The sequence below is a fragment of the Anomalospiza imberbis genome, unplaced genomic scaffold (genome assembly GCF_031753505.1).
Source record: "Anomalospiza imberbis isolate Cuckoo-Finch-1a 21T00152 unplaced genomic scaffold, ASM3175350v1 scaffold_52, whole genome shotgun sequence".
Taxonomy (NCBI): Eukaryota; Metazoa; Chordata; class Aves; order Passeriformes; family Viduidae; genus Anomalospiza; species Anomalospiza imberbis.
The window spans coordinates 587,622-598,329 of record NW_027100130.1 but is presented as its reverse complement, the minus strand read 5'-3'; the positions used below and the strand labels follow the sequence as shown (position 1 = coordinate 598,329).

The window sequence follows — 10,708 nt, the reverse complement described above, 5'->3', positions numbered from 1 at the left end:
GCGCAGGCGATGAGCCCCGATGCAGGCGCGCCGCCGGCTCGGCCCTAGGCACCGGGAACCGGGCGCGCCCCCGGGGCCCCCCCGGACTGCGGCCCTGCCCCCCCCGGAGCCCCCGCCCGCCGACGTCATGTCGTGTCGCGACAGGACCCAGGAGTTCCTCTTCGCCTGCAAATCGCTGCAGGGCCGGCAGGTGACCCCGGGACCCCCCGGCACCCCCAAATCCCCCTCCCCCCCTGTACCTGGGGGCCTCCCCTCCGCTGTTCCCTCCCCCCCCGCCCCGGGGGTCCCCAAGCTCCCCTCCCCCCGTTTTCCCCTCCCCCTCCCCGGCCCGGGGGTCCCCCCTGACGCCCCCCTGTCCCCCCCAGGACGGGGGGCTCCAGCCGGGCCGAGCCGCCCCCGGGCCCGGGCGGCAGCGCAGCGAGTTCAGCCTGATGGCCAAGTGAGGAGGGGGCGCGGGCGGGCAGGGACCCCGGGTGGGACGGGACCGGGTGGGGGTCCCCGGGAATTGGGGTGGGGGTCCCCGGGAATTGGGGTGGGGGTCCCCGGGAATTGGGGATGGGGGTGCCCGGGAATTGGGGTTGGGATCCCTGGTATTTGAGGTGGGGGTCCCCGGAAATTGGGGTGGGGGTCCCTGGCATTTGGGGTGGGGGTCCCCGGGAATTGGGGTGGGGTTCCCGGGAATTGGGGTGGAGGTCCCTGGCATTTGGGGTTGGGGTCCCTGGGAATTGGGGTGGGGGTCCCCGGGAATTGGGATCCTTAGGAATCGAGGTGGGGGTCCCCGGGAATTGGGGATGGGGTCCCCGGGAATCGAGGTGGGGGTCCCCGGGAATTGGGGGTCAGGGTCCCCCAGCTGCGGGGGTTGGGATCCCCAGGAATTGGGGGTGGGGGTGCGCAGGCGTGGGGGGGTCTCCAGGCCCCCCATCCCTGGCACCCCCTCCCCAGGCGCGTCGGGCGGGACCTGAGCCACACCTTTGCCAAGCTGGAGAAGCTGACCATCCGTGAGTGGGGGCTTGGGGGTCCCGGGGGGGGTTGGGGCTCCCCGGGGCGGGGGGGGGGGGTCGGGGGTCTCGGGGGGGGGCTCTGGGGGCTCCCTGACCTCCCCCCGCAGTGGCCAAGCGCAAATCGCTGTTCGACGACAAATCGGTGGAGATCGAGGAGCTCACCTACATCATCAAGCAGGTGGGGGCCGGGGGCCGGGGGCCGGGGGCCGGGGGGCTCGGGCGCCGCTCCTGGGCGCCCTGACCCCCCCGCGCCGCCAGGACATCGGCAGCCTGAACAAGCAGATCGCCCAGCTGCAGGGGCTGGCGCGGGCGCGCGGCGGCCCGCCCGGCCGCCACCTCCAGAGCCACTCCACGTCCGTGCTGCTGTCGCTGCAGGTGGGACGGGCGGGGCTCGGGGGGCCCCGGGACCCCCGGGAGCCCCAGCCTGACCCCCCCGTGCCCCCCAGTCCAAACTGGCCTCCATGTCCAACGACTTCAAATCCGTGCTGGAGGTGCGCACCGAGGTGAGCGCGCGGCGGCTCCCTTCGCTCCTGGCCTGCTTTCCCCTCTTCCTCTTTTTTCTTTTCTCTTTTTCCCCTTGCCTCTTTTTCTCTTTTTTCCTTTTCTTCTTTTTTCTTTTTCCTCTTTTTTCTTCTTTTCGTCTTCTTCACTTTTTCCCTTTTTCTCTGTTTTCTTTTTTCTCTTTTCCTCTTTTTCACTTTTTTCTCTTTTTTCTTTTTCCTCTTTTCCTGTTTTTTGCTTTTTCCTTTTTTTTTCTTTCCTCTTTTTCTCTTTTCTCCTTTTTCCTATTTATTTATTTTTCAATTTTTTTTCTTTTTTTCTCTTTATTTCTTTTTCCACTTTTTCTTTTTCTCTTTTTTCCTTTTTTCCTGCTTTTCCTTTTTTCTCCCTCTTTTTCTCTTCTTCCTTTTTCTCTTTTTTATCTTTTTCTCTTTTTCCCTTTTCATATTTTTTCTTTTTTTTTCTCTTTTTTTCTCTTTCTTTCACCATGTTCATCTTTTTCTGTTTTCCTCTTTTTTCTTTTCTCTCTTTTTTCTTTTTTCTCTTTTTCCTTTTCCCTCTCTGCTGTCCTGCTTCCTCTTTTCCCATTTTCACCTTTTTGCCCTTTTCTCTTTTTTTCCCCTTGTTCTTCCCACCACATTTTCCTCTTTCGTGCCGTTCCCCTTTTCCTCTGGTTTTTTTTCTTGCTTTCTCCTTTTCCCCCACTTTTCCTTGTTTTATTTTTCTGCTGCTTCTCTCACTTCTTTTTCTCTTTTTCCTCCAATTCTGTTCTCCTCCTTATTCCACATTTCCCCCTTTTCTCCCCATTTTCCTCCCCATTTTTCTCTCCTCTCCCCACATTTCCCCCTTTCTTTGCTCTTTCTCCCCCTCATTTTTTCCCCTGTTCCTCCCCAATTTTCCCCCCTATTTCCCGTTTTTTTTCTCCCCATTTTCCCTCCCTTTTCTCCCCATTTTCCCCTCATTTTCCCCCAGAACCTGAAGCAGCAGCGCAGCCGACGGGAACATTTCTCCCGCGCCCCCGTCTCGGCCCTGGCCGCCAACAACCTCAGTGAGCTGGGAATTCCCGGGAATTCGGGGTGGGAAAGGGAATTTCGGGGGAATTTCAGGGCAGCTTGGGTGGGAAAGGGGAATTTCGGGGGAATTTTGAGAAAATTCGGGTGGGAAAAGGGAAATTCTGGGGGAATTTGGTTGGAAAGGGAATTTTGGGGGAATTCTGGGTGGGAAAAGGGAAATTTTGGGTGGGAAAAGGGAAATTTGGGGGAATTTGGGTGGGAAAAGGGGATTTTGGGGGAATTTGGGTGGGAAATGGGAATTTTGGGCGAATTTAGAGGGAATTATGTGTGATCAAAGGGGAATTTAGGGGGAATTCTGGGTGGGAAACGGGGATTTTGGGGGAATTGGGGTGGAAAGGGATCTCTGGGGGCTCCTTCCCCCAGGCAGCCCGGCCGTGCTCCAGGCCGAGCCGCAGCGCGCGGGGGCCGTGGCCATCGAGATGGACAGCAGGACGAGCCAGCAGCTGCAGCTGCTGGATGAGCAGGTTTGGGTCCCCAAAGAAAAAACCCCCCAAAAAAAGGGGATTTTGGGGATTCGGGGCAGCCCGAGCAGCCGTGGCCGTGCCCCCAGGACTCGTACATCCAGAGCCGGGCCGACACCATGCAGAACATCGAGTCCACCATCGTGGAGCTGGGCTCCATCTTCCAGCAGCTCGCACACATGGTCAAGGAGCAGGAGGAGACCATCCAGAGGTGCCCAAATGCCCCGGATTGCCCCCCAGAGCCCCCAGACCCCGCTCCCTGAGCCCCCAAATTCCCCCTCCCTGAGCCCCCAAATTCCCCCTCCCTGAGCCCCCAGACCCCGCTCCCTGAGCCCCCAAATTCCCCCATCCCTGAGCCCCCAAATTCCCCATCCCTGAGCCCCCAAATTCATCTCCCTGAGCCCCCAGACCCCGCTCCCTGAGCCCCCAAATTCCCCCTCCCTGAGCCCCCAAATTCATCTCCCTGACTCCCCCAAATTCCCCTCCCTGAGCCCCCGGATTCCCCTCCCTGACTCCTCCAGTTTCCTCCCCAATTTTCCTGTAATTTCCCCCCAATTTTCCTGTAATTTCCCCCCCATTTCCCCAATTTTTCTTTTCCCCCCCCATTTTCCTCCCAATTTCCCCTAATTTTCCTGTCATTTCTCCCCCATATTCCCCCCATTTCCCCCCATTTCTCTGTCATTTCCCCCATATCTCCCCAATTTTTCTGTGATTTTTCCCCAATTTCTCCCCCAATTTCCCCATATTTTCCCCCACATTTCCCCACGATTTCCCCCCATTTTTCTGCCGTTTCCCCCCAATTTCCCCCCATTTTTCTGCCGTTCCCCCCATTTTTGCCCCTTTTCCCGTTCCCTGCTCCCGTGCCCCAGGATCGACTCCAGCGTGGAGGACGCTCAGCTCAACGTGGAGGCGGCGCACGGCGAGATCCTCAAATATTTCCAGTCGGTCTCGTCCAACCGCTGGCTGCTGCTCAAGATCTTCCTCATCCTCATCGTCTTCTTCATCGTCTTCGTCGTCTTCCTGGCCTGAAACCGCTCCTTTTCCCCCCAAAGTCCCGCTCGGACACGGGGCGGGGGCCCCAAAACCCCCCCGGGACCCCCCAGCCCCCCCCTTTCCCCTCCTTGGTGGGGGTTGGGGACCCTGGCACTGCTCTGGGACCCCTCCCCATGGACCACGGGAGCCCCAAAAAGGGGCTGGGGACCCCCACAGAGCCCGCGACCCCCAAAAAGGGGTAGGGGGGGGACCCCGGGAGAGCGGGGGGGATGGAGACCCCAGTGGAAGCTGTGAGACCCCCGGGCTGGGGGGGGCTGTGAACCCCACGGACCTTGGGGGGTGCGGGACCCCCGTGGGAGCCCCGGGACCCCCAAAAGTGGTGGGGGGGGGGGTGGAGCTCGTCACAAACGGTGGGGGGGGCCGTGGGACCCCCTCGGGTGTCCTTCAAAGCCCTGGGACCCCAATCAAGCGCTTGGGGTCCCTCGGGGGGGGCTGCAGACCCCCGAAAGGGGCCTGTGCGCCCCACCGCCGACCCCCTTAAATCCCCGGGGGGCTGCAGGACCCCCGTGGGAACAGGAGCTCCCCCCGGGAAAGCCTTGGGCCCGCCGGGGGGGGTCTGGGGGCTGCCCTGAACCCCGCGGGGAGCCTTTGGGGCGGCTGACGCCCCCCCGAGCTCCCCAATAAACCCTGCGCCCCCCGAACGCCGCCTCCTGGTCTTTTTCCTCCGGGGCCGGGACTCGAACCCGCGGCCTCGGGGGGCGGAAGGGGGGGGGCGGTTGTGGCGACTGCGCGTGCGCGGCTGACCCGGCGGGCGGAAGTGACGTCAGGGGGACGCGCGGCGGGGAGGCCGCGGCGGCGGCGGCGATGGCGGAGGAGGGGAAGGGGGGCGGGTACAGCGGTGAGCGGGGCGGGGGCACCGGGGGCTCGGCGGGCACCGGGGGCGCGCGGGGGGCGCGCGGGGAGGGCCCGCGGGGCAGCCCCGGGCGGCGGCGGGGGCGGCGAGGGAGCCCGGCCGGGCAGGCCCGGGGGCTGGCGGTAGGCCCGGGATGGGGGGGAGGGGCGGCACCGGGCGGGGAGGGGAGGGGGACACGGGAACGGGGAACGGCACCGGGAGGGCAGAGACCCCGAGGAGGGGGCGCGCGTCGGGAGCCCCGGGGTCGGTGACGGTGCCGGGGGAACGGGGAGCGGGGAGGGAGCACCGGGGAGGGCAACGGCACCGGCAGCGCGGCGGGAGGGAGCCCGCGGCCGGTCCCGGTGTCCCCGGGCCGGCGGCGGTGGCCGGTGCGGGGCTCTGGAGCGGAACGGGGCCGCTCCCGGTGCCCCCGGTGCTCGCGGCGGGGAGGGGGCTCGGGGTGATGGAGCCGCGCTGGGAGAGACCCGGGGCCGGTGCCCGGTGAGGGGTCCGGGATGGGGACGGGAGCCTGGAACGGGGGAGGGCCCGGTGCCGCTCCCGGTGTCCCGGAGGGCTTGTGGGGGGGTATGGGCCCGCAGAGGGCGAGCCGGGGAAAGCCGGTGCCGGTGCCACCCCCGGTGCCGGTGCCGGTGCCACCCCCGGTGGCGGTGCCGGTGCCACCCCCGGTGCCGGTGCCGGTGCCATCCCCGCCGTCCCCCGCAGAGCACGATGACCGTGTGGGCGGCCGGGCGTTCCCGGGGCGGCGGCGGAAGGGCCGGGGGCCGTTCCGGGGGAAGATGTACAGCGAGGTGAACCCCCGGGGCCGCCCCCGCCGCGCCCGCCCCGACGAGGACGACGGCGACGTCCCCATGGCCGAGCCGCACGACGGCCCCCGCGGGCGCTAGTGAGTGCCGGGACACCGGGAGCACCGGGAGCACCGGGGGGGTTCCTGGCTGATCCCGGGCTTATTCCCAGGGTGGTGCCCGGGGTTATTCCTGGGTGATTCCTTGCCGATCCCGGGTTTATTCCCGGTGATTCCTGGCCGTTCTCGGGGTTATTCCCGGGTTTATTCCCGGGGTTGTTCCCGGTGATTCCTAGCTCAGCCTGGGGTCGTTCCTGGGTTTATTCCCGGTTATTCCCGGCTGATCCCGGGTTTATTCCCGGTTCTTCCCGGCTGATCCCTGGTTTATTCCCAGTTATTCTCAGCTGATCCCGGGTTTATTCCCCCCGGTTATTCCCAGCTGATCCCTGGTTTATTCCCGGTTATTCCCCGCTGATCCCGGGTTTATTCCCTCCGGTTATTCCCGGCTGATCCCTGTTTTTTTCCTGGTTATTCCCGGCTGATCCCTGGTTTATTCCCGGTTATTCCCGGCTGATCCCTGGTTTATTCCTGGTTATTCCCCGCTGATCCCGGGTTTATTCCCCCCGGTTATTCCCGGCTGATCAACCCCGGCCGATCCTGGGGTGGTTCCCGGGTCATTCCTGGCCCATCCCGGGTTACTCCCGGCTGACCCCTCCCGATCCCATTCCCGGTTATTCCCATCTGACCATTCCCGGTTATTCCCGGTTATTCCGGTTATTCCCGGCTGACCGTTCCCATTCCCGTTCCCGGCAGCGTCCCGTACGCGCCGCGCTCCGGCCGCCTGGCCAACATCAACATCACGGTGAAACGGGAGCCCGGGGAGCGCGGGGGGCGGCGCCGGCCGGGACGGCGGCAGGAGGAGCTGGTTCAAAATCACGGTGGGGGAACGGGAACGGGATTGGGAACGGGGAATGGGATTGGGAACGGGAATGGGATTGGGAATGGGAATGGGATTGGGAACGGGAATGGGATTGGGGTGGGAACGGGAACGGGATTGGGAATGGCAGTAGGAATGGGGTGGGATTGGGATTGGAATGGGGTGGGATTGGGGTGGGAACGAGAATGGAATGGGGATCAGATTGGGAACAGGGATTGGGATTGGGGTGGGAGTAGGGAAATTGGGAATGGGATGGGGATTGGGATGGGATTGGGTTTGGGATTGGGTTTGGGATGGGTTTGGGATGGGTTTGGGACTGGGGAGTCTGACCTCTGCTTTCGTTCCCCCCTTGTCTCCCTTTCCCGTCCCTCCCCTTTCCCGCTGTCGTCCCTCTGCCGCTCCCGTTCCTTTCTCCTCTCCCTCTGTCCGTTCCGCACTGCCTGGCGCCCCGCAGATTCCCTACGGGAAGAAGTACGACAAGTCCTGGCTGCTGAGCTCCATCCAGAATCTCTGCAGCGTCCCCTTCACCCCCGTCGAGGTCAGCGCCCTTCTGGGGCGCTTGGGGATTTTGGGATCCCGGCCCCGCTCCAGCCCCGGATCCCGAGGGGCTTTTGGGGGGTTTCGGGGGGATTTTGGGGCATTTGGGATCCTGGCCCTCTTCCAGCTCCAGATCCCGAGGAGACTTTGGGGCATTTGGGGTCTTGGCTCCGTTCCAGCCCCGGATCCCGAGGGGGTTTTGGGGGATTTAGGATCCCAGGAGGGCACTGTTCCAGCCCTGGATCCTGGGGAGACTTTTGGGGATTTTGGGGGATTTGGGATCTCAGGAGGGCCCCGTTCCAAACCCAGATCCCGAGGGGATTTTGGGGGAACGCTGGGGGGGTTTGGGACCCCGTCCCAGCCCCAGTCCCCCCCGGCCCCGTTGCAGTTCCACTACGACCACAACCGGGCCCAGTTCTACGTGGAGGACGCGACCACGGCCAGCGCCCTCAAGCAGGTGTCCCGGAAAAATCACCGACAGGGACAACTACAAGGTGGGCTGGGGTCTGTGGGGTCAGGGAGGTGGGAATGGGGTGGGAGTTCTGGGATGGGATTAGGGAGATGGGAATGGGGTGGGATGGGGTTTAGGGGATGAGGTTTATGGGATAGGATGGGGTTTATGGGACGGGATTTATGGGGTTTAGGGTGGGATGGGATTAGGGAGATGGGAATGGGATGGGATAGGGTTTGTGGGATGGCATTTATGGGATTTATGGGATAGGATGGGATTTATGGGATTTATGGTGGGATGGGGTCAGGGAGATGGAACGGGATGGCTCCGAGGCGGGGGTTGGGACGGGGGGTTGGAATGGGGTGCGGTGGCTCAGAGGGGAGCGGGGTGGGATTGGGGTGCGTGGGACGGCCGGGGTGGGCTGGAGCGGGGCTGGGAAGGTTCTGGAAGTTCCTCAGCCCAGCCCGTCCCCCAGGTCGTCATCGTCATCAACTCCTCGGCGCCGCCGCAGTCGCTGCAGAACGAGCTCAAACCCGAGGAGATCGAGCAGCTCAAGGTGGGCACGGTCCTGGGGGGCCGGGGGGGTTTGGGGCGGTTTTGGGGGGCTTGGAGTCGATTGGGAATGGGGTTGGTGGGGTTTTGGGGCTCGGGAGGGGTTTGAGGGTGGTTTTGGGGGCTCAGAGGTGGTTTTGGGGTGGTTTTGGGTAGTTGTGGGGTGATTTTGGGGGCTCGGGTGGGTTTTGGGACAGTTTTGGGGTTCAGGGATGGTTCTGGGATGGTTTGGGGTGGTTTGGGGTGGATTTGGGGCTTTGGGATGGTTTGGGGTGGTTGTGGGGTGCATTTGGGGTTCAGGGATGGTTCTGGGATGGTGTGGGTGGATTTGGGGTGGTTGTGGGGTGCATTTGGGGTTCAGGGATGGTTTGGGGTGGTTGTGGGGTGGTTTTGGGGCTCTGGGATGGTTTGGGGTGGTTTGGGGTGGTTGTGGGGTGCATTTGGGTCGGGGTCTCACCCTGTCCCACCCCAAGCTGTGCATGAGCAAGCGCTACGACGGGCTCCCAGCAGGCGCTGGACCTCAAGAGCCTCCGCGTGGACCCGGGTGAGCTCAGGGGGCTTGGGGGGGCTCGGGGGGGCTCAGGGGGGCTGCAGGGGCCAGCCCTGACCCCGTGTCCCCCCCGTGTCCCCCCCGTGTCCCCCCCGTGTCCCAGACCTGGTGGCCCAGAGCATCGACGTGGTGCTGAGCCAGCGCAGCTCCATGGGGGTGGTGCTGCGCATCATCGAGGAGAACATCCCCGAGGTGGGACCCCAGACCCCCCTGGGGGCCCCCCCTTGGGACCCCAGACCCCCTTTGGGATCCCGTTCTGATCCCCTCAGGCCCCCCCTGGGACCCCAGAGACCTTTGCCTCCCAAATTCCGTTTTTTCCCCCCCAAGCTCTCTGTTTGTTCCCCCAATCCTCTTTTTTGCCCCCCCGAAACTCCCCATTTTCCCCAAACTCCCCATTTCCCCCCATTTCCCCCCATCCCCCTCATTCCCCCCTCATTCCCCCCTCATTCCTCCCATTTCCCCCCCTTTTTTCTCCTCATAATCCCATTTTTCCCCATTTCCCCCCCCATTTTTTCTCCATTTTTCCCCACATAATCCCATTTTTCCCCATTTTCCTCCCATTTTTTTCTCCATAATCCTTTTTTTTTTCCCCCACTTTCCCCATTTTCCCCATTTCCCAGCTGCAGTCCCTGAACCTGGGCAGTAACCGCCTGTTCCGCCTGGACGACCTGGCCGAGCTGCCCCCTCAAGGCCCCGCGCCTCAAAGCGCTCGACCTGTCCCGCAACGAGGTGGGTGCGGCCCCCCGAAACCCTGCCTGGCACTCTGAAACCCTGCTGGGACCCCGAAACCCCTGCCTGGGACCCCCCTGGGACCCCGAAACCCTGCCCGGTACCCCCAAAACCCTGCCTGGGGACCCTGAAACCCCTGCCTGGGACCCCCCTGGAACCCCGAAACCCTGGCCGGCCCCCCGAAACCCTGCCCAGCACCCCGAAACCCTGCCTGGGACCCCAAAACCCTGCCTGGGACCCCGAAACCCTGCCTGGGACCCCCCTGGGACCCCGAAACCCTGGCCGGCCCCCCGAAACCCTGCCCGGCACCCCGAAACCCTGCCCGGCACCCCGAAACCCTGCCTGGGACCCCCAAAACCCTGCCTGGGACCCCCCTGGGACCCCGAAACCCTGGCCGGCCCCCCGAAACCCTGCCCCGGCACCCCGAAACCCTGCCCGGCACCCCGAAACCCTGCCTGGGACCCCAAAACCCTTCCTGGGACCCCCCAGCCCTGCCTGAGACCCCTCTAAGAGCCCCCAGGCGTCTCCACGAGCCCCCCCAGGTGTGCCCAGGTGTGCCCAAGCGTCCCTCAGGATGTCCCCAGGTGTGCCCAGGCGCGCCTGAGCTGTGCCAGCTGTGCCCCCAGGTGCCCCCGGGTGTGCCAGGCACGCCCAGGCGTGCCCCAGGCACGCCCAGGTGTGCCCCAGGTGTGCCCCAGGCGTGCCCAGGTGTGCCAGGCACGCCCGGCCGTGCCAGCTGTGCCCCCACGTGCCCCCGAGGATGTCCCCAGGTGTGCCCCAGGCGTGCCCAGGTGTGCCCCAGGCGTGCCCCAGGCGTGCCCAGGTGTGCCAGGCACGCCCGGCCGTGCCAGCTGTGCCAGCTGTGCCCTTGCAGCTGAAGTCGGAGCGGGAGCTGGACAAGGTGAAGGGACTGAAGCTGCAGGAGCTGTGGCTGGACGGGAACCCCCTGTGCGACGCCTTCCGCGACCAGGCCAGCTACATCAGGTACGGGGGCACCCCGAAACCCGGGGGGACACCCCGAAACCCGGGGGGACACCCCGAAACCCGGGGGGCAAAACAGGGACAGCCCCTGGGACAGCTACATCAGGTACGGGGGCACCCCGAAACCCGGGGCACCCCAAAATCCTGGGGACAGCCCCAGGGACACCCCCAGATCCACAGGGATAAACAGGGACAGTCAGGTACACCCCCAGATCCACTGGGACCCCCCCAGGGACCCCCCCCAGATC

At 64.3% G+C, this 10,708-nt stretch overlaps 2 protein-coding genes across 3 annotated transcripts; both read left to right on the top strand.

Annotated features, from left to right (window-relative positions):
• STX5 (syntaxin 5) lies at positions 1-4,664 on the top strand. 2 transcript variants are annotated; one of them, XM_068178664.1, is made up of 10 exons: positions 1-190; positions 366-439; positions 943-998; positions 1,109-1,179; positions 1,260-1,376; positions 1,448-1,504; positions 2,475-2,550; positions 2,939-3,039; positions 3,126-3,247; positions 3,906-4,664. In XM_068178664.1, the coding sequence occupies exons 1-10, from the start codon at positions 20-22 to the stop codon at positions 4,063-4,065; spliced, it is 1,005 nt and encodes a 334-aa protein (XP_068034765.1). In that variant the 5' UTR covers positions 1-19; the 3' UTR covers positions 4,066-4,664. The 2 variants fall into 2 exon arrangements, with proteins under 2 accessions (XP_068034765.1, XP_068034766.1); XM_068178665.1 differs by lacking the exon at positions 1,260-1,376 and having other exon boundaries at positions 7-190.
• Positions 4,665-4,800: 136 nt separating this feature from the next.
• Positions 4,801-10,708, top strand: LOC137467078 (nuclear RNA export factor 1-like; the record flags this gene model as incomplete). Its single annotated transcript, XM_068178632.1, is given in 15 exon segments — positions 4,801-4,927; positions 5,645-5,825; positions 6,537-6,596; positions 6,598-6,661; positions 7,115-7,198; positions 7,586-7,663; positions 7,665-7,691; positions 8,124-8,204; positions 8,674-8,697; positions 8,699-8,744; positions 8,854-8,942; positions 9,371-9,430; positions 9,432-9,479; positions 10,354-10,463; positions 10,567-10,708. Coding segments are annotated over 15 exon segments (1,128 nt in total), but the record flags the coding sequence as incomplete, so codon positions are not given.